General features: G+C 37.8%; 1 protein-coding gene across 6 annotated transcripts in view; it reads left to right on the forward strand.

Moving 5' to 3' along the window:
• Positions 1-23952, forward strand: part of ASPH (aspartate beta-hydroxylase) — a 102228-nt gene that overhangs the window by 68305 nt on the left and 9971 nt on the right. For all 6 annotated transcript variants that reach the window (XM_042833253.1, XM_042833215.1, XM_042833207.1 and 3 more), the window contains 8 exons: positions 705-791; positions 3146-3296; positions 5251-5387; positions 11262-11360; positions 11993-12082; positions 12769-12906; positions 19762-19897; positions 20754-20845. In XM_042833253.1, the coding sequence (XP_042689187.1) occupies positions 705-791; positions 3146-3296; positions 5251-5387; positions 11262-11360; positions 11993-12082; positions 12769-12906; positions 19762-19897; positions 20754-20845 (930 nt within the window). The remainder of the gene's footprint in view (positions 1-704; positions 792-3145; positions 3297-5250; positions 5388-11261; positions 11361-11992; positions 12083-12768; positions 12907-19761; positions 19898-20753; positions 20846-23952) is intronic.

The raw sequence follows: 23952 nt of genomic DNA on the forward strand, positions 1-23952 counted from the left end.
CGTAAAGCTGTAAGGTTTGGATGTGGCAGCAAGATCTGATGCCAGATTTTGCCAACAGTGCTTAGTTTCTGTTTAAAAGTGCCATTCTTTCTTCTCAACTTCCACCCTAGTTTGCTAGTCAGCATCAGCCATGAAATTACTATCATTGCATGTGAACTTTGTATGGAACAGGGAGGAGACGCAGAGCTCATGTGGAGTCCTGAGGGATGTACTTGTTCAAAACATTCAGAGGAAACATCCTTATACTGATGGCTCTATCCTATTTTCCAGAGAACCACAGTTATGGTACAGCCGGTCATATGAGATATCCGGAGATTAAATTTCTATCTGTGTATAAAACTTTTTTCTGTATGTTGCACTCAGTTTGGAATTTGTTATTATCCATAGAATCTTTATATTTTAATATGGACAGGTTGTTGTCTTCTGACGTTTCTTCCAGTCAACAAAAGTAAAATACAGTAAAAAATTTATTAGCTTTAACCATGGGAAGTAAGTGTTACCACTTTGTAAGTAATGACAGTGGTTTCTCTTAAACAACAAAGTAATCCCAACAAAAATATAAGTGAAAATTGTTTTTCACAGACTCACAGTCTGAATTTTGTATATTTTTTGTTTCAACTTGGGGAAACTCATTTGCAATTAGGCCATGCATCCTTCAGCATCTTTGTTAGATGTAAATGCTGATAAAATTATTTGCCTTCCAGGGAAAAGTTGAAGAAGCTTTAAGAGCTTTTGAAGCACTGGTAAATCAATACCCAGAAAGCCCCCGAGCAAGATATGGAAAAGCACAGGTACATAAATGAATGAATTAGAAGTCATAAATGTTTTATAGGTGAACCATAAATGTTTTCTAATGATAGAACTCTAGATTCCATTCAGATTTCATTTTCCTAAGGAAAAACATTACATGATCTGTCAAACTGTGCCCGTTCCAGTATTCTGTCCTTCCTCAGTTACTTCATAAGCTTTTGTTTAACTTTAGTCTAGAGGCAAGTGTTGTCAATGACACAAAAATAAGATGTGAAGCTTCTGTAGAGTGGTAAAGAATATATAAAGGATAAAGAACAACAACAAAAAAAATCCAGACAAGGGGGCTTAATTAACTTTGTCTTGTGGAGGAGGTTGCTGTGTTTTAGATGTTCTTCTCTCCACCCTACTCACACACAGAAAGGGGAAAAATAAAACCAAACCAACACATTAGCAAATAAGCTCATGTTGAGTTGTCTCGGAGGGAAAAATTCTGACTTGAGACAGCTGCTCTGAGACCACCCTGCAGTCCCCTCCCTAGTCAAAGCCTTGCCACATAGACATAACACAAGAAGTAATGGACTAAAAAGAGTTATGCTTTTAAGACTTACCTAATTAATGAATCTGTTTATTACATCTAAGAAAATACAGTTCCTGTCCTCATAAGTTCACTGCTTTTAGGGAGGAGGACAGATCATATAAGCCAGCTTTTTAAGAGTTCTTCCCAGTGACACAACTGCATTCATCCTTTTACACCAATTCATAGTCACCATCTCCCACTTTAATAAAGATGAGACGGACCTTCAGATCACGATTTGAAGTCATAATGAGCAGGCATTTTTTGGGAATGTATAAATGCAACTATTCATTTCCATTTTCAGTATCATTTGTAGACTCATACAAGTCTTTCTACTGAGCACTTGCATTGATGTGACCAATGACAATTTTGTTAAATATGTGTAAGGTGCAGCTGTTTGAAAAGAGCAATAAAAATCATGGGCTTTGCTGACAGATGGGTTATTGTGAGGATTTACCTTGTAACAACTTCGGAATGGATATTTAGGCAACAAAATGCATTTGAATTTGCTGTTTCTCATTGCTAACTAAAAGTAACATTTCAGAGGAGTATAAATGTAAAGCCCTGGATTTTGCTACAGGAGCACTTTGCCTTGTCTGTGAACCATGAACCAGAATTATATGTTAATTTTGAAGATTCTAGATTTAATAAAGCATGGAGATTCACTTTTCCCCATCTTTTCTCCATCTTTTAATAGCTTTAAATGTCAACTGTTTTTCCCTCAAATTAATGTTCTTAGAAATTTGAGTAATCCTTGCTTTAATGCCTGAACTACATGTAGGCCAGATGAAAAATATTCTAAAGAAATAATTGAAATATTTAGGGCTGAAGAGTGGACATATCTTAAGCCTCTTTATAATGACTTATAGCATATATATTGGTGAGTTTAATCAGATGTTACATTAAAAATGTTTGATTTTTTTCCTTATTTTTTACTATTCTTTACCCTGCAATTACCTAAAAAAGGAAAAACAAATGTGCTAGTGAACATATATCAGAAAAATAAATAATCTCATAATTTATTTGTGAGGGTTATTTGAAAGTAACTGAACAGGTATTGGACCAAGGAACTGTGTTTTATGGTATTCTCCATACTCAATTTCAAAAAAGCCTGAGGAAAGAAAGCAATGGACAGAAGTGCAAAGATTCCAGATATTAGCTGCTTACTACAACTAACACAGATGAAGTTGTTTAAATTAATGTGTGATCGATACAACGGTGGATTGAGCAATAAGAGCTTCGGTTTCATCAGTGCTTGTGATGCATCTACACCTTGTTCTGCTAATTGGCTTCAGCCAATAAAAATAGAAGCATTTAGGAAGAATGATTTAATCACATGAAAATGCATACTTTTGAATAAATAATGCAAAACAATTCATTAAAAATTCATGACTTGAGATGTAGCTGTGGAAACAAATTATAAAAATAACATTCCACAGGTGACATCAGTAGGAGTTCCCACTGGCTATGCTGGAGCTGTACTTTCACAGTAGAAATCTCATATATCCTTTGGCCTGCTCTTGAACTTAATGAAGTAATTTAAGTAAGAGTTATGTGATAGGTATTATTTAAAGATATGCAAAAGTAAAGTAAATTCTTAATTATTTTTTCTAAGAAAGACTGAAACTAAGTTTGTCAGAATATATGAAAGAAATATTTGTTGGTGTCTTTTGATCTGCGTGCTACTGTTAGCATGAGACTTAATTTGAAATTAATCTGGCAACAGTTTACATTTCTTCCACACTGTTACAGATAACAAAATTGTTTTGAAAAATAACGTATTATTATGCGTTCTGATAATAGTTTTGTAATTCTCTTTAGTCAGAAGATGACTTAGCTGAGAAAATGAGAAGTAATGAGATGCTGCAAAAAGCCATCAACACCTATGATGAGGTGGTTAGTCTGCCAAATGTCCCTTCTGATCTGATAAAACTGAGCTTGAAACGAGAAGCTGACAGGCAGCAGTTCCTTGGTAAGATTTGTGGATGGTGTAAAAATTGTGAATGTTGTGTGACTTAAGAAGATCACGAAGGGTTTCACAGCAAAAATTCAATTGAATTGTCATTGGAATAAATGAAAAATCTTTAATAAGTCTTAAAAATTTTGCTATAACCTAGTGTCTATTGCTTTTCTAACAAAGGTGCCTTACAGACAGCAGTGCACAAGATACCAAGCAAGGCTATGAAAGGAGATGGTTTAAAAATAAATAAATAAATAAATAAAATATTGCGTAAAAGAAAAAAAAAATTCATTTTCTACTCAGTTTGATGGAAACCTCAGGGAAATAAATGGCATACATGAAGTAAATGTACCCCAAATAAACTTATAGTAAACATAGAGAACAACAGAATTGAACTGGGGGATAATGTTTTAATTCATAAAGTATTCCTTCTTTTGACAGTTTGGAAAGTCTTGTTTTTCAAGGAAGTTGAATTGATAGTACATTGTATAACCTAAAGAAGATATAATAAAAGTATGAAAGTGTATTTATGCAGTTTTATAAAATTAAAAAAAAAAGAAGTCTGTGGAAACTGTTAACGTGCTATCAGGAATTGTAATTGTATATCTTTGCCATCGCAAAATTTCACATTATGTTTGCTAACATTACTTGAGTTGGCTCATTATTTATTCTCAGACTGAATTATGAGTGGCAATGACACTTAGGCCAAAACTGTGAAGCATCGTGAATCTCCATACCTGATGTTCTTAATCCCACTTTAAAAAATGTAAATAGTGAAACAACTAGCTAATGGATTGAAAAAGAAAACTATTTTTTCTATTTAACAGTGACAACTCAATACAAGTAGAGCAGGATTATATTCATTACTTCTGGAGATTACTTACAGCAACCTTTTAAGGCACTAGATTGTCTTAAATAGGTGGCTTATTATGCAAGATGATTATGCATCCCTTTCTTGCTTTCAGTAGATTAGACTTTGCCTACTGATTTTGTGATTTTTCTCACATATTTAGTTTACAGTGCTGTTTTCTCTTAAGAAAAAAAATAGATGGACTTGATCCTGATGATCACAATATCATCACCAAGATTTCTAAACCATGAATCTTTCAGTGATTCTTTGTCAGAGGCAAAGGGATATCCAATGTGACCTCTTTGCAGTTTTCAGTGTGTCAGTTTTGGATGTCCAGATGTATATCAAAAAGCTGCCTGTTGAGAATACTCTAATACTAGAATGTCTCATTTTAATAATGAGCTGGATTTGTTTTATGTTTATCAGAGAGTGAAAATCTGAAGCTGGAATGCTGAGAACGAAGTCCTAAAACATTGAATGAAAACAATCCATCTGAAAGTTTAGATCTCAGTTCTGTGATGTACAAGAACTTTTTATCAGAGCATGAAGCACAACAGACTTCAGTGGGATAAGAGATCTGTTCCTGTGGACTGGGTTTTAATGTCAACTTGTTTCGATGTTGCTATTCTTCAGTAAGACCTCATTTAGGAAGTTGATGAATCATATATTCAGTTTCATACGTGTGAAGCATGATTGCTTTCAGTGGAAAAGCTGAGCATTTCAAAATGTGTTTAGTTACTTCAGTTAATTAAGACAAAGTTTATTTTGATATGTTTATCGGGTTTTATTAAGTGCTTTGATATCTATGTATGAAAGAGCAAACGGAGCTTAATGTTAGAGCTACACTGTGAACTGTTCTCCACTAGAGGCTACCATAACACTGCATGATATGCATTCTAGTGATTTCCTAAAATATTCCTTGTACAACTACGCTTGCTGTGGCAACCAAGCAGCTGAATATATTCCTGTCTGCATAAGCTTTTTCTGAAGTTCTGCCCTGTGATCTCTAGTGAAAATGGAACATCTGGGTCTGATTTGTGTTTTCTTAGATGTCGTGTATCTTACTGCTATTACTTGTATCCACTGTTGTAATGAAGCCTTGTTCAATCAAATTAGGTCGTATGAGAAGTTCCCTGATTACTCTACAGAAATTAGTTCATCTGTTTCCTAGTGATACATCATTCAAGAATGACCTTGGCGTCGGTTACCTCTTGATGGGAGATAACAGCAATGCCAAGCAAGTGTATGAAGAGGTGAGCATCCATTCCAGTTGAGGAAAAAAAGATTCAGATTCATAAGTTCATTTTAAAGATTGCCTGCTTTTAACTTTAGCGGTGAAACATTATGCATGTCTGTTTTTGAAGGATTAACATTGATGAGATTTATTTATTTTACCATCCATTTCCTGTTTTCTGGATTGCATTCAGACTTCCTGATACCATCATACTAAATGGTTTTTTCCTCACAAACAGAGAAACATACTTAATAATCCTTGGTTTCTTTATGCTTTCTAATAGGCAGATTTGGAATGTATTGACAACATAGGTAGATGTTACTTATATCTGGAAAACATGGAAAGCAGAAATAAGCTTGTTTCTTTACAGGAATGGTGTCTTTATTCATGTGAATACAATAGTTGAGTACCTGCAAATCTGTTTATCTGTAGCCTTTTTCCGGATTTTCAAAAGCAGCCTAAGTGCTGTTTTTCTTTCATGATCCTTGTAGAGTGCCCTGTTTCTTGGATTTTTATTGCTGTCTAGCACTAGCAGGCTGGGGGAAGGGCCAGCCCACTCCTGTGATGCAAGAACCCCATTCACATCTGGAAGCTCTCTAACAGATGTGGAGCTTGATGTAACTGGTATAGCAAGAGCTATCAGAATCTGATCAGAGATGATATTGTTGGTGTTGGCACACTTGTTCCAGGTCTTGTTTGGTGCATGAGTGGTATGAAGATTGACTGGTTACACAGACTGAGGACAAGCCAGCATGACTGATACCTCCTCCTGAGAGCAGAGGCACAGTTTTCAATCCCCACATCTGGATGTCTGAGGGGTTCTTGTCTCAGATGGTTTCCCAGAGGGGATGAGGCCATTTATATATTATGAGGCCATGGTTGGAAGCAGGAGCCAAACCCTGATAATACTGTTTTGTCTGAAGCTCTTCTGACAGCTGCAGTTGTTGCCAACTACTGTTTGCTTTGTTACTCTTGCTGCTCTGTAGGTCTCTCCATAGTACACTTCTGTTCAGTAATTTTTGGCTTGCTATCAAAAGTTAGCTAAGGATAGAAAATGGTGTTTTTTAGAGATTGACCGTTATTAACTGAACCTGCTTCTCAAACAGAAGGATCTTAAACAAACAAACAAAAAAACTCATTTGGGGCACGATTTTTCTTCGTAACTTTTCAGTGCTTTGTTGCAAGCAATGTAGATGTTAGAATTTCTCAGTAGCAATAATCTTAGCATTTATTCGTAATTGGAGGATGGTAATGAGTTTGTTATGCACCTACTGTGAGATTGCATTTGATAGACTTCAGAAGAAGCTTTTTCTGCTTTTATTAAGGCTAGATATGCAAAATAAGAACTGGTCTGGTTTCAATATATTGTTTTCCATGCTTCCATAGTCTTCATCCAGTATAATTACTCTGTTTTACAGTTCACTAGTCAGTGAAATAGAACAGATCATACTGATGTTCTGTCCTTGTAAAAGAGCAACAAATAAATATCTTTTAAAAGGATTTGGATTTATTTTTTTTTTTTAGAAATCATGCAGATTTTGTCCAAATTCTGACTTTTCCTCAGGCTGAATTCTACTGTTGTAATACATTCTTTTTTTCATTTGCTATAATGAAGTATAAATTTACATGAAGAATTTTTATGAAAGGAGATATAGTCAAATGAACAGGCAGAAGCTTATGTGCACATGCTTTTATTCTTGGTTATACCAAAAACTTCTTTAACGTTTTTGGGCAGATTGCTCTGGGGCCATTTGGTCTGCACTTCAGTGCTCCACTCAGCTGTTGCAATGCATAATTAGGAAATGACTGACATACGGTTTAAAGCTCTGCCATAGGTGCTGAGGCTCTATGCATAGCCAACACAAGTGAGGCCAACTATGGTAAGTTGTTCCGGTGACCTCCAGGAGACATCTTCTTCCTATGAGTTAAAAACAAACAAACAAACAAACAAACAAACTAGAACAAATTAGTCATCTGCTAGGAAACAACACATCCCAAGCAAGAGCCTAAACTCAGTGCTGCAGAGTAGATGCCTCCAGTATTTATGAATCCTCTGTTACAGTTACCACTGTAAGAATATTCATACGCTTTATTCAAGTATTTTTTTAATGCAAAGAGCGCAGATGTGTAGGAAAAGAAAGCAGAGCTCAGCTCGTTCTTAAGGGTTACCTTGGGTTTGACTTTAGACTCTGCTTCTTGCTGATTCCCATTCGTTTCTTTGTAGTCATCTAAAAAGGGAATGGTGTACTTTGGAACTTACTTGAGGAGCAAAAAGTGCAATTGGGCTGGAAGAGAATCTAGACTCCAAGTTTCCCATTTGCAGCAAATGTACTGGATGCTTTGGTAGAGATAACAGTGATCTTGTTTGCTTCCTGCTGTAACATTATAGTCTAAACTCAGTGTTGGCTGTGTGTTAGGCATGGCTGAGCAGGCATTACCCACTGGATTCTTCACAGGCACTCTGGACTACGTTGGATCATGCACCATTTCAGACCACATTAAACAGCTGACATGATCTCTTAAAAACTGAATCAGTGCCCAAGGAATCCTAGTGAATGAAAGCTTTCTGCTTCACATTTAATGGCCAGCTTGCTTATTTCCCAAACAACTTCACCCCCTTTTTTTAAGATTTAAATATTGGAAACTAATCAAAATTGTTGCTAAAAAAAAGTGGAGAAACTAATTTTGTCTTTGTAGCTGTTAAAGTGTTATGATCAATTTTTTTTCAACAATCTTAAATGTGTTCTTTTTACAGTAGAAGTCGTGCATAAAATGCTACACTTCAGATCAAGACACCTTTGTACTTTCAGCTGTAGTGTAGTGTGATTTAAAATGATACAAAATGCACTTTTTAGTTGCATTTACCAGACTTTCTGCTGAACAACAAATGGAAAATGGTGTCCAACTGGAGAGGATTTCAATTTTGCCAAATGTTAATATATTTTCTTCTGAACATTATACCCAGCTACATGGAAACATAACGTAGAAGGTAGTTCTCACAGAAATTAAAGCTAATTTTGTTTTCAAGTATCTACAGGTTGATAAAACACAATGGGGAGAATTTCCTTAGCAGAGTAAGTGAGCTTAAAGCAATTTTTCTGCCTGCCATTCTGAGCTATGTCTGTATGGCCTCAATGCAGTCATATACAGATGCATACAAGCCAGCTCTGATTGAACTATCTCAGGTACCAAAAGCAGAATACCCACATTAACACACTACTCTGCCCTGGCTAATTAGCCACTGATAGCCCCAGAGGTTAATTTCTATATTCATGATTAATATTTAATGGGCAATGTGCGGTTTAGTAAAACTTATTTTTAAACATAATTAATATTGCATGCAGCAACAGCAACAGAGTAATACAATTTACATTAAATACTTCCAGTGTAATTTCTGCTGATTGTATCTCTTCACTTCTCTTTAGGGGCTCTGAATGTAGATCATGCCTTAATGCAACCCGGCAGAGTTTAAATGAACCGTAATATAGAAAATTCTCTTCTGTCTTAATTAATCAGATAGCTTTATCCTATAGTTAAAGGAACTGTAACAAAATTATATGACTAATAAATATTTCTGTCAGTCATTTTTATTTCACCCAGCAGGTACAGATTCGTGGAACAGAATGCTTCTATGCAGAATGCTGTATGCATAAAGTATAAAACTCATATGGTGGTGTTAACCTAGTGGTCAATCTGATCCATATTATGAATTGCAAAGTTCATTTTTGCAATTAAATACCATGTTATAGAGTTCAAATAGATTCTCAAAATTGTTTCTTCATACTGGCTTTCTTTCTGTGAAAATATATAAAATACTCCTATTTTTAAGCCATAGCATTTATACCCACATAGCACTGATTTTGTTTTTGCTCGGATGTATTTTGTGCGTAATAATGTTGGATAAAGAAATTGACCCAAAGGACTTGTTATAGGTTTGCTTCTAATTATTTTGATTGAAGAATTAGGTTAGACAGTGGCTGGAAAATAGGATAGGGAAATGGCTATAATGTATGCAGGCATTTTATGCGTGGCATGAGCTTAGCAGTTTCAAAAATGGATTTAAAGAAGAGAGACTGTGCATCTGCCATCTGCATCTGTCCTGTATCAGTCTCTGTCCTTCTGCTGACTTCTAGGCACTTGTGCTGGTCCTCACAAGCTGAGGATCTGTCCTGATTGGACTTTCCACCCTTATTTTAAGAGAGAGGAGGTTTATCAACAGATTTATCTTGACCATGTAATCAATATCCCATGAAGCTTCAAGTCATTCTGGATATATACACACAAGGGCTGCTCTGAAAAATAATGCCTTCTGTTTTACTGCGTTGGCCCACAGCGTTAGCAGTGGATGCTGGTTGGTATGGTCATAGAGGTTAAACGTTCCCACCAACATTCTGTTACATTCTATTGCCATGTGACAGACAGCATCACAGGGGCAGTCTGACACAATGGTGGACATGTGCAGGAAGTGTGTAGGAAGCAAAGGGGTGAAATTCTTCTATGAGGGGAAAAAATGCCACCCAGTGACATTTATCTGAGCTTACTGAATGTTTATGGAGACCAAAACAGAGGATGTGAGCATGGTGAGGTGGTGGATGCTGCAGGTTTATTGCAAGTGCGATATGCAGGCTCTTGTTCATCACTGGTGAAAGTGCATGACCCATGTTGAATAATAGTGCTTTGTACCTGAGAATTTGTTCTATCAACCAGTGTTACTGTGCTCTTTAAATTTCTTGTAGTTTCCATGGAAATAAACAGGAGGTATTACTTTCAGAGCAACCTACATATATTTAATATTTATAGTATGATAGAAATGTGGAACTGGAAAGTAGATCAAGGCATTCTGTAATTTTTTTTTTTCCCCATAGCTGAGGCACAGACCAAATGCTCTTAAATTATCCAGTATTGTTGGGAGTACACTTCAGAACTCAGGCTAGTCAGCTTCACACTTCCTTCCCCTGAAACACTCCCCCATACAATGATCCTCTCTTACAGCTTTCCCTGCGCTCACAAATCTTTCTCTTGCACTGGAAATATCCATCTGTGCCTAACGAGGATCAGATTTCTTACTTGCACGTGGATTCTCCTTTTCTGCAAAGTTAATGATGTTATGTTCTAACTTAAATATATCTAAATTTTCTTCAGGGTACAAACCCTTTTAGCTTAATCAAGCACACTAGGTCTTTGAGCGCAGCACACAACTGTCAAGGAATGATTTATCTGTCACCTGGTATGAAAGCGCACTGAATCACTTGAGGTACCCCACTAGTCTTTGCATTACTTTCTGATTGCTTTCTCTTGGCCAAGAAAGTGTAAGCTCTTCCAAGAGAGTTCTTACTTTTGTGTTGAGAGTGGTTTTTGCTTTGCTTGGTTTGTACAGTTCCATCTTGTGATACAAGCATTATTTCACAGCATGTTTCTAAATAGCAGTCACTGTGCTTCACAGCATCGTATGTTCTTTCTTGTCAAGACTAGTCTGCCAGTGTAAACCTGATGTGTTTTAAACTATTCTAGGCGTATTACCACACTGTCCTTCTTGTGACTTTTCTGTAGACTTGTTCAAAAAGCAGCTGCCTTCCTTTACATCAGTCCTGTAATTTAGCATGTTATAACTCAAGACAGAAGGTGGGAGAAAGAGGAGGCACAAGAAGAAAATAACACAATTCAGAGAAGCCAACTGGAATAATTTTACATATGAAAGTTCAAAGTTTGGTTTATGATAAGTTATTTGGGAGAAGGATAAAAGTAAATGTATACAAGTACAGGAAAAGCAAGAATATATCTGTGCCAGCAATGGAAGAAAATCTAATTGCATCACTAAATAGTAATTTGTACACAGATTTGTTAATTTGTATAGATTCATACATGACTGTTTAATTCCTTTGCCCTCAAACAGGTTCTACGCCTGGCTCCAGATGATGGCTTTGCCAAAGTACACTATGGCTTCATCCTGAAGGCTGAAAACAAGATAGCAGAGAGCATACCTTATCTAAAGGTAGTTTTATTCCCACAATTCCTACATTCTACTCAAGCTAGAAGCATTCTAATTGCAAATTACAATTAAAGCTGTACATCAGAGTTATATTGCTATATCACTGCCAATGAACGGGAACGAGTTTATACACTATGATTCATCTTAAACATCAAATGTTGGTTTTATTTGTACACAGCTGTGAGTCTCAAATTGTTTTGAGCCTTGCAGTATGCTGCAAACTAAAGGTTCTTGAAAGATCAAAAGAGGGAAATTGTGTACGTCTGAGTGTTTGGAAGAAATACTATGAAACAAAATCTTAATTTACAATAACCAGCTTTCTATAATGCTTATGTACATTTATAGGATTTTGAAGTCAAGTGTTTGTCTTTGAATACATCTCTGTCTTGGAGTAACTTGGGGAGGAAGCCATGGGGTTTTGCAAACTGATAACATTTTTCAAGGGCTCTTCACTGAATACTGTATTCATTCAACCTAAGTTCATAGTTATCACGGTAGTTAAATTTTATGGCCAATTTCATAGGTTTTCTCTTGCATAGAATTGACAGACTATATACAGCAATAACCTGAGCTCTTTTAGAAGTCCCATTAAAGTTTCTTTTCTACTGTTCTATTTCTATTATTGTTTTTTTAAGGAAGGACTGGAGTCTGGTGACCCTGGCACAGATGATGGACGATTTTACTTTCATTTGGGTGACGCCTTGCAGAGAATAGGAGACAAAGAGGTACATATTTAACATGGCCTTGCTTTAACATCTGGCAAATCCAGACAAAACTTTTGAGCATGGGCTCATAGAAAGAAACTTGAGTAGTCCGTTTTAAGTAACAGTCCAGCATATGTGTGTAGAAGTCAAGATAAGCAATAGCAAAAAAAAAAAAAAAAAAAAAAAGCAAAGAGCAATTTGCATGATGATAGAATCTGTTAGCATTCCTTCTTTTGCTGCAGAATTAACCAAAACTTTTGACATTTACATGGAACTTGCAAAAAGAAAAAAAAAAATAGAAATGAATTAAAGGTGTTTTTTTGTCTGTTTTTTGCTCCTACTACTTGTGATTTTTTCCACCAGAGTCAAAATACAGTGACTTAAGTATATCACTTGAATGCAAGTTCTCTCATAGCACTGATAACAGTATTCTATAAACTTTACCACTTTCCCAAAGTTACCATGAAATTACTGACCCATATATGATATCAGTGATTGTGTGCAGGGTCCTGTTTTGCTAATGCTGGACTGGGCAAACTTGGCTGACTGACATATCTGAGGATTGATGATTTTTCATTTTTTTCTTCTCAAAGTGTTTATACCTTCTGTGTAGTAGAAGAATATCCCCAGAATCAAGTGGATCATAAGCTTTTTCTATAAAATTTTGATTGATATGAATTTAATTGCTAATAAGTGTCGTATTCTAGGCATACAAGTGGTATGAACTTGGATACCAAAGAGGTCACTTTGCGTCAGTCTGGCAGCGCTCTCTCTACAATGTCAAGGGACTGAAAGCTCAGCCATGGTGGACAGCAAGGGAAACAGGTTATACAGATCTGGTAAAGGTAAGGAAGTTTGTATCTGTTTAGTTTATTTATTTTTTTAATAATGACTGTAATCTAAGGGGTGAAGCAGAGCAAATGCTTGTCCCTGAGGTCTGGATTACCACCTGTGAATACCAGACACCAATCTCAGACGGAGTGGAAGATTTCACTAAGATATGGTAAATTAGCTTAGGTGTTTCAAAAATTGAGAAAGGGGATAGGATGACTGAAATCATTACTAAATCCAAAGTTTGCATGGTAGGCAACTGTAATATCTCAGTAACAGCAAATTTTGGCAATGGCTGGGACACACACATGAAATTTTTTGCTTAATCAGGAAAAGCTCTGTTCTTTGTCCCTTTTATAGTACTTCGTGTAGTCTTTGGCAGATTTTTAATTGCATGAGAGAAACAATTCACAGGGATGGATTTAGCAAGAGATAATGACGCAGAATTTTAGTTCTTAAAAGTTCTTTTTATTCAGAATGAAGCATATGGTTTGTTTATATTTTTAATAATAGTTTGTATTTTCAAAAGCTGTCTATTTTTGACATTACAGATCCCTAAGCAGGTCTTTTATAACTCCAAAAAAATTACAGCAGTAATGATTTTAGAAATTAGGAAGGAAGTACACCTTTTGTGTATGTTTTGATTATTAGTGGTTTCAGTCATAGAATCATTAATGGGTTGATCATAAAGATCGTAAAGGTCATGCATCTCTGACCCCCTTTCCATAGGCAGGGTTGCCACTCACTAGATCAGACTGTTCAGGTCCCCATCCAACCTGACCTCTAGGGATGGCATATCCATTATTTATACAGAAGAAATTTATTACCCCAGTACACAACTGTGCGAGAAGATCATGGAATAGATCATCCTGGACGACATGCTTGATCATATGAGGAATGAGCGTGTGATCCGAGACAGCCAGCATGGCTTCACCAGGGGAAGGACACGCTTGACCAATCTGGTGGCCTTCTATGATGGAGTGACAGCATTGCTGGACAAGGGGAAGGCGACCGATGTCATTTACCTGGACTTGAGCAAGGCCTTTGACATGGTCCCCCACCACATCCTTATCTCCAAATTGGAGGGATGTGGATTTGATGGGTGGGCCACTCGATGGATAAGAAATTGGTTGAAAGGCCGCAGACAGAGGGTTGTCATCAATGGTTCTATGTCCAGGTGGAGTCCGGTAACGAGCGGTGTCCCCCAGGGGTCTGTGTTGGGACCGGTGCTCTTTAACATCTTTATCAATGACATCAGCTACAGAATCGAGTGCACCCTCAGCAAGTTTGCTGTCGACACCAAGCTGAGTGGTGCGGTTGACATGGTAGAAGGAAGGGGTGCCATTCAGAGGGACCTCGAGAGGCCAGAAAGGTGGGCCTTGGTGAACTTGATGAGGTTCAACACAGCAAAGTGCAGAGTTTTGCACTTGGGCCAGAGGAATCCCAGGCATCCATACAGACTGGAAGGAGCAGTCCTTGAGAGCAGCCCTACAGAGAAGGACCTGGGGGTCTTGATAGATGAAAAGCTTAACATGAGCCAGCAGTGTGCTCTTGCGGCAAGGAAATGGTATCCTGGGCTCCATCAGAAGAGGGGTGGCCAGCAGGGACAGGGAGGTGATTGTCCCCCTCTACTCTGCTCCACCTAGCAGAGTGGAGTGGTGAGGCTCCACCTAGAATACTGTGTCCAAGTGTGGAGCCCCCAGTAGAAAAAAGACAGGGAGCTGTTGGAGAGGGTACAGAGGAGAGCCACAGATGATCAGGGGACTGGATCACCTCCCCTACAAAGATAGGCTGAGAGAGCTGGGCTTGTTCAGCCTGGAGAAAAGAAGGCTGCGGGGTGACCTCATTGCAGCCTTTCAGTACCTGAAGGGAGCCTACAAACAGGAGGGGAATCAACTCTTTGGAAGGGTTGATAACTGCAAGACAAGAGGAAATAGCTTTAAGTTGAGGGAGGGGAGATTTAGGTTGGATGTCAGGGGGAAATTCTTTACAGAGAGAGTGGTGAGGTGCTGGAACAGGCTGCCCAGAGAGGTTGTGGATGCCCTGTCCCTGGAGGTGTTCAAGGCCAGGTTGGATGGGGCCCTGTGCAGCCTGGTCTAGAATTAAATGGGAGGCTGTTATTTCCCCATTCCATACAGCTAAATCCAGTCAGCAGTTATTACTTACTGCTTCATCTCTGTACGTTCCTGTGTCACTTGTGCAGAATGCATGGGAAATGCTTTCAAGTCCAAAGAATATTAGTTGATATTGAGAATTGTTTTATGTAGGATGAAGCACTGGAAGGGTGGATGCACTCTTCCTATACTTTGACATTTGTTGTTACATGCAAACAGAATATTTTTGATATTCTGGTAGCTTAACTGTCCTAATGGAGGATTTATCCATGACCAGCCTACTACAACTAGCTGAGGCAGTGCTAAAGCCAGCTTCTCTGACATATTCTGACAGCTCTGTCTTTGTTCATTCCGTTAACTAACGCAACTATAGTCAGTAACATGTTAGAGCACAGACCTTGCTTGATTTTGTTATAAAGGGCCAGAAGGTTCCTTGGGATTATAGATGGAGATGTTTTTTGATGGTGACTTAATTTTTCCATGGAAAACCTGTAGAAAAAAGTTGTCTTTTTCAATACTCCCATTTTAATAAATCTGCTGAGTGGCATACTGTTCACATAGTTATATGAGGACATGAGGTGAACTGTGCTAGTCTGGTCTAGTGTGGGTCTAGTTTAGAAGTAAAAGAAGAAAAAGCATTTCCAAAGGGCAGTATTCATTGCTACTGTGTTAAATTACTTTCTTAGGATGACATCTTTTCATTTCTGGTGTTAACTTCCTTGCTGCTTGATTTGGAAAAAAAAAAGGGAAAAAAAAAAAAAAAAAGATGAAGTAAAAGCCTAGATAACTGATGTAGCCTTGATATTTAACCTTCTGATGAGTAAGGTTGAAGAAGACAATCTTATATTTTATTTAATTCTCTATGAACTGCTAGCCAGGATGTCTAAGGAAGAAATGTTTTGTTTAGTTACTTAGAAGTTACTTCAACAAAGAAGGAGAGGTGTACAATGGTGGTAAATCCTACTTAGTGATACCATGCTGGTTCAAAGAGGATCTCTGCATCTCTCTAGCAGCTGCCCATTAATGCTTGCTTTTGCTTTGTTATGTTATTTGTAATTTCTTTGAAAGAATAGGAAGGAGGACCTGATTTCTCAGAGAACAGAAACTGTAAACCTTCAAGTTAGGAAGTGTGTCAAGGGACTTGCGGAAATGTTTCTGGTCCACAGTAGTTCAGGGCTTTGGATCTGGAGATTCAATACATTTATTGTTTGAGTTCAGCTAAAAAGTAATTTTGTTTTTATATTCAAAAACTTACCCTCCTACCCTGAGGCAATTAGCTTTCCTTTCCAGATCTTACTTAGTTTTTTGCGTTATCTCTGTTGTCTTTTGTAGAATGTCAGTATAGCATTATTTTTCTGTTCTCGTAATCGGTGAGAATAATAAATAAAGAATTGCAGTGCTATTTATCTCAGACACTTTTCACCAGTAATACATGGGAAATGATCTAGGTAACTTTGTCCTTTCCTTATTTTGAGTCTTACGGTTTTGTAAAGGACTACAAGGATGCTTTGCCAACAACGTACTACAGTGAACAGCTTATTGATTAGAGTGGATCTTGTATAGACAATTTTCACTGATTCTTTAGACTTGTATTAGTTAAGACTTTTATTAGACTTTTATTAGTTAAAAGTCTCAAGTGCAGCAAGAAAAATACAGAAAGAATGAAAGTACTGGCAACAGCACATATCCATAATATTTTCGGTAGAGAGACACCTAACAGGATTGGGTAGTCTGGCTAATATTATCTGGACACTCATATTTCATGATGAAAATTAACAGAAACATGTATTTAAAGTCTGGCTGGATGCTTAAGAGAGCTCTGTGTTGAAAAGAGCAAGATGGTGCTTACGCATGCTGATGTTTAAGCACTGCAAGCAACTGAATGAGTGTAAGGAATTATTTTAGATGGCTTTAAAAACTGCCCCTTGACTGGAGGTCATCAGAATTCCCCGAACTGTGGTTATTGTGAATGCTTTCTTACTCTGTTTCAGTAACAAAGTGAAGGGGATTGGAGACTTACCATTATTTTACTTTATAGCCCCATGGATTAAAATGCACATGTGGTCAGTAGTTATGCCTCACATGGGGGGCACTAAACTCTTAATCTCTGTCTGTGGCATTTATGAGTATGCCTTGAAAAGTGCTTGATAGCACAGAATAAACATTTTTAATATAGTCACACATAAAAATAAAACAATATTAAGAAATCCCTGTTTAAATATTGTAATTTCTTTGCCAATAAAATCTATGCTATTGCCAGATGTAAAGCAACTGTAAAGTTCCATTATTGTTAGGAACTGTATTTAAAAAGCCATATGGAGGTTTATGGGAATCAGCTGGTAAAAAACAAGTACATATGCTCCAAATGCTGTTCACCACCTGATTCTTCACTTGAAAGGAAAATATTGCACCTAAATATAATATGAATCTTGCAACCTGAGGCTTGTTTCCTTACATATTATAGAGCATGAATATATTTTTTTCTGTAGATACTAGCTCTTGGATCAGTAGCCTGAAACCCAAGTCCTCAACTTAGCTACTGTGTTTTAATAGTTTCATGCATTTGCAGAATCACAGAGTTGCAGGATTTGGAAGAAATCTCAAGAGACCATTGAGTGCAACCCCCTGCTAAAGCAGGTACCCTACAATAGGTCGCACGGATAGGCATCTAGACAGGTCTTGAATGTCTCCATTGAAGAAGACTCCACAATGTCTTTGAGCAGCCTGTTCCTGTGCTCTGTCACCCTTACTGCAAAGAAGTTCTGCATGTTAATATGGAACTTTGTATGTTGAAGCTTTAGGCTGTTGCTCCTTGTCCTATCACTGTGCACAACCAAGAAGAGCCTCACCTCATCCATTTGTTCCTGCCATTCAGTGTATGCCTAAGAGTCTGTAACATCAAGGAGATCAGGGCTGAGATGTGTTTGGATTCCTGTAACCTTCCCTTCTACCTAGGACTTGTGAATTACTCATACTAAAGCATTATCAGTTTGTTTTATAGATGAGGGTCCAGTTTCTCAAGAATACAGAAAGACTATTGATTTCAGTGGCAGTTACATCTGAAACCATTGAGGAGTTGGCTCAAAATCAATGATATGTATTCAAATCACTTGGATGCAAAAGTGCTAGGGAAGGAATTTTAAAGACAAGGACAGTTGCAGAACTTTGCAGGCTGACTTTCAACTGGTCACTTGTGAACAATTGGCAGTGACAAACCTGCCATTAAGGATGACAACTTGAACTACCAGTGCTCTTCATGCACCTTTTAATCTGCATGGGTGAAAACTCCTTACATTTTTCCAGACAAAAGATTAAGTGTCTGAGGAAACAGGGATGTGTTGGTATTATCTTTCAAAGTTTTCCAGTTTTGTTTATCTGTATTGCTGTATAAATGCAAGCTTTTCATTTGTCTCTTTTCTCCAGCCTGTACAAAATCAAGTATTCAAGCTAGCATTTCCTCCTGTAGAAATGGTAGCATTGAATCACTGACTACTTGGAATTTTTTAATCTATTTTATATCCTATATTTCAGAAAAATCAGTTTTACAAAGATATTCTTGAGAACATTTCTTCTTAATGTTAGCCACTGAAGGAGAGTTACGGAAATCCATCAGTGGGAGAGAATAGGATGACTGCAGCAGGAAAATGAATGTTTTTTACTTTTATTGATGGATTAGAGAATGCAGTTTGCTAGAGGAGGAAAAAAAAAGAGAGAGAAAACAGTAATAAGAGAAGTGCTAATTTTCATAGACCTTAACAGGCCTAAAAAGACTGTAGTGAGAGGTAGTCTGTGTATTACAGACAGCATGTTCCAGCCGTAACTTTGACACTGAAAATGTCTTACAGAAGTGCTTTGTTCAGGAGCACAAAGACAAAATGAAAACTATTCATCCAAAATAAGGTTTAGCAAGTAAAGTAAGTAGCTGGGAAATGAAAGTCATGTCATTATTATCTAAATCAATTGTCAAGCTGTGAGTTTCTCAGTTTTGTTACTGTAACATTAAATGGACTTAGTACTGGCAGAATGCAAGGTTTTCTAATCTGCCTGATTTTTACAAATAGAATGTCCTAAGGCAGCAGAGAAGAGCAGACATGTTAATTCCACAATCTTGTGGGTTTGGTGTGTATAAAGTACAAGGTAGCTTACACGTTGTATCCATAAATTGTCATCTGACATTTCAAGTTGTATTTGATCATTTTCAAAAGCATCACAATGTGTAAGTGCATCTTTGCAGACCTTTTTGAAGTTTTAAAATCACAGCTGTCAACCGAAGTAGCTTCTTTGCATTTGTCCTCTTTGAACTGAGATGTTCTGTCAGTGCTTGGAGTTTCAGTTTACACAGTGGTTTTCCAGTTGCAAGAGCACTTCTGGGTAATCTGTGCTCTGTTTGAGAAGACCAGTACTCTTTTTAGCTTGCAACATAAAGTCATCGGTTAAAGTGCCCTTTGGCTAACCAGAGCAAGTAAAGTCAGGCTTTCGCTGCAAAGAGTCTGGGGACCATTGAAATTGTTAATATGAGTATAATTGAATCTGAAGAATGCTGTGAAAATTGTTCCTGCCTTAGCGTGACAGAAGGAAATAGGTATGTATAAGGAAGATTGATAATAATGATGAATACTTGTGTGTGTGTGTGTGTGTGTGTGTGTGTGTGCGCGTGCTTTTTTAATTAGAAAGTTAATAATGGAAACAAACAAACAAAAAAAAAAAAGTGAAATGCAGTAAGTTCTCAGTGCAGTAACATGGCTTTCATAACAGTCCTTAGAAAAAAACTGGAAGCTCATTCGAGATGAGGGGCTTGATGTGATGGATAAAAAAAGAAGCCTCTTCTTGCCTGAAGATGAGAATCTACGAGAAAAAGGAGACTGGAGTCAGTTTACGTTATGGCAACAAGGTAAAACATTCTGTATTTCTTTTCCCAGTTTTACTTTCTCAGATTAATGTAGTATAAAAAGGAGTTTTTCCTGAATGTTTTGTTTTGTTTTTTAAATTGTTGAACCTGTTCTTTAAGTCTGCAGGGGAAGGGAGGTAATAGAATACTGTCTGAGACCCCATTGACAGCGAACAAGACTTTTTATTGCCCACAAGCTCCTCTAACAATCCATTCAGGGTGACACTCACCTTGTGGCAGGGCTGCCAGAATTTTGCATGTTAATGCATAGTAGAGATCATCCTGAAGGAGGACAGGAAAGCAGAAGACATATCCTCAATGTTTTATTGCCCTGTAGGTGAGGTCTGTTGTTCAGAAATGGTATGGGCAAAGGAATCTGAGCTCTAAAAAACCTGTTTGTCACTGTCCTGTGGAAAGTTTAATTACAGGGATGACCTGAATTTCTTAAAAGACTCTGCATGTCAAAGAGTCCTGTAAGATAAACTATTAATGGCCAAAGTCTATCAAAATAGTTGGTGAAATGATATAGTATTGTTGGCATTATTTGTCTTTTTAACAATTATACTTTAATGATGTACTTAATCGCTAATAAAAATATAACCATACTTTCAGAATCACGTTTGAATAGGTAGAAAGCCTACTCTTTTCAAATAATTTAAAAGCAAAGAAATGGCAGTCTGCTCTGATGTTACATCATGTAAGCTGGCATTTCTGTTTCATAATTTGAGAAATGTGATTATGAATACTTACTGATTTTGGTGTCAGCTCTCTAGCAGCTTTGTTGCTGTTCTGCAAAGTAGAAAACAAGGGACTGTTTGTTCATTGCATTTATTAGTGCTACATCACTTATTTTCACTAGGAAGAAAAAATGAGAATGCTTGTAAAGGTGTTCCAAAAACGTGTGCTTTATTGGAAAGATTCCCAGAAGCTACGGGCTGCCGAAGAGGACAGGTACCTGGCAAACTTCTTTGTTTTTGCAAATCCCTAAGGCTGGGTGCAGGTGATGCTGAGGAATGTGTATAGGAGGACACATGAACTTGGTGTATTTAGCGATGCCACAGACACACAACAAAGTTAATACTGTAAATACCTTCAGCAAATACAAGGTAAAATATATTAGCTAAAGGTTTCTCATGGAATTTTTAGTTGAACCAGTTTTTCTTGTGATCATAAGGAGCTCGTGCTGGGTAAGTAGTTTACTGTGGGTCAATTGGTGGTAATAAATTACTAAACTTAGTCTTACGTGATCTACTGTGACACACAGCTAACCCTGCTTTGAGCAGTTGGTCAGGCTAGATCCTTTCTAACCCAAGTTTGCCAGTGTTTACTCTCAGCTGAATGCACAAAACTAAATCAGGGAGCCAGACTCTTGCTGTGATAACCTTCATATACTTACCCAGTCTGGCTGCGTTAGATGGAATGAGAATCACCTTACAGAGGCCAAACAGTGCCACTGTCACATAAAGGGAAGAAACTTTACATCCACGGGCTGTGTCCTTGGGTGTCAACAAAATCAGTTTCATTTACGCGATCTATGCTGATTACTCTGCTACAAATTAACCTCATTAAATCATGCAGAAGATCTCTATGCTAGGGATCAAATATACATATGCCACTGAATGACCCAACAGTGATAACAACTGATTCTGTAGATCATATTTTTTTTTCCAAAGAAATTATTAAACCTGTAAGCTTTAGCAAGCAAAACGAAGGATACTGAAGTTGAAAAACACAGTGCATAATCCTGAGTCTTTTGTGTAAGTGTCCATTTCTTTCATTAGACTTCCTTTTGTGCAGAAGAACACTGAATGGCCAGTGTTATGACAGCGAATAAGGCTGTTGTTTCGTTCGTTTGTTACAAAAGCTGGTTGAAGTGAATGTAACTGATGAAAGAAATCATTACAATCAGTGTAGCAAATCCCAAGAAAACTGCTTTCTGTGGCATCTACAACTGAAAACAAATCTATCCCAGAGTGCAAAAAGCTACTTTTGTGTTCATCATTTTTGGCACCCCAGTACCCCAGTAAAACTCCTCAGAGTTTTAGTCTGCAACCACAGTATAACCTGTCTATAGTTCAGGAATATTTGGTGATGTACATGTAATTCTTGAGTGCAGCACATGTGTGTTTATGTATATGTATCTCACAGACGTATCTAAACAGATATGTGGAGGCAAATTGCATACATGACAGTAATAATTCCACAATGCAAGTATTTCTAGCATTATAGAAGTATTTCTGTGGGATATCAGTAATTTCCCTCCATAGCCAGTAGTAGCAGTTATTTGAGTTTCTTCAGAGACTGACAGGGTAAACAAGCTAATGTATCTCACTGTAGCAGAGACAGTGTAATGGAGCATCTGTGTGTGCCATGGCCACTGGAGCTTATTGCTTGCTGTCGTAAGACATCTCTGGTAAGACCAAACCTCAGATGTTGGGAACAGCTAAGGCATTAGGCATACATTCTTTTATGCTTCTTTTGTTGTAACTGGAAAGTTTGGAATATCTTAAAAATAACAGGATTTCACAAAGCTACCCTGTCCTACCCTGAAAAGGTGCTCCACCACTGTCACATAATATTCATCCTTTTCATTGGGCCCTTGTAGAATCACAATGATAATAGTGATAATAGCTGAGCCAGGGATAATATCCAGACTGAGCATTCCCATCTCTCTCAGCCTTCCCTTACATTTCAGAGGCTATTGTTTATCTTTGTGACCCTTCACTAGACTTACTCAGTGCGTATGTGTTTATCTTGGAGTGAGTTGCCCAGAGCTGGACCCATCTCTGAGAGTGCTTGAGAGTAAGGGTCACCTCCCTCAACCTGCTTGCAAGGCTCTGCCAAAGGCAGCCCAGGAGGCTCGTGGCCTTCTCTTCTACAAGAACACATTGTTTTAAGCTGTTGTTTACAAGGACCCTGAGTTCTTTTTTTCTGTGAAGTTGTTTTCCAGACAGTTGTTCTATGGCTTGTAGTGATGCATACAGTTATTTCTCTCCAGTGCAGGACTTTTCATTTCTTTGTTGAACTTCGTGAGGTTTGTGTTTCTTCCAATCTCCAACTTGTCAAAACCCTTATGAATGACAGCAAAAAAAAACCTGATGTACCAGCCTTTTCTCCTCGATATTCTATCCTTGACAAGAGATGTACTTTCCTTTTATCCAGGACATTAGTGAAGCATAAACAGTGTTGGACCCAATACTGAACCCTGGGGTATATCTCTGGTGAGCTGTGGGTGTTGTGCTTTGATCACAGCTCCTTGAGCCTGTCTGAACTGTCAGTTTTCAGCCTCCTTCACTGTCAGTTTACCTATTTTCCACTTCATCAGTTTGTCAATGAGGATGTTATTGGCAGACAGTGTCAAAAGCCTTACAAAAGTTGAGCTAAACAATACCCACCAATCTCCCCTCATCCATCAAGCTAGACATCTCACTGTAGAAAGCTGGTTAAGCATGATTTCCACTTTGTAAATCCATGCTGACTGCCCCAACCACTTTTTCCTTCATGTGTTTGAAAATGGCTTCCAGGATTACTTGCTCCATCTGTAAGATGAAACTGACTGTAGTTCCTCAGATCCTCCTTGTTGCCCACAGTAATGACATGAACATTTGCTTTCTTACAGTCCCTAGGAACCTTCCCAGCCGTAGCCTTTCAGAGATTGAGGGTGACCTTTTGACATGATCAGCCAGCTCCTTCAGTACTCTTGATTAAAACCTGCTAGGGTCTATGAAATGATTTTTTGAGTTTGTTTACTGTTCCTTAACATGAGGGTAAATCTTTGCACCAGTCTTCTCCACTGTTCTCAGGTGCCTGGGATTCCTGTAGGTCAATCTTACCAGTAAAGACTGAGGCAAAAAAGGCATCTAGTGCCTTAGCCTTTTCCATGGGCTTTGTCATCAGATCTCCTGCCACATTCAGCCATGGACCTGTGTTTTTCCTATACTTCCTTTTATTGCTGATGAACCTGTTGAAATCTTTCACAGAATCACAGAATTGTAGGGGTTGGAAGGGACCTCCAGAGATCATCGAGTCCAACCCCCCTGCCAAAGCAGGTTCCCTAC

Source organism: Centrocercus urophasianus, unplaced genomic scaffold, assembly GCF_019232065.1.
Source record: "Centrocercus urophasianus isolate 14NV4802_14NV808 unplaced genomic scaffold, USGS_Curo_1.0 seq_11, whole genome shotgun sequence".
Lineage (NCBI taxonomy): Eukaryota > Metazoa > Chordata > Aves > Galliformes > Phasianidae > Centrocercus > Centrocercus urophasianus.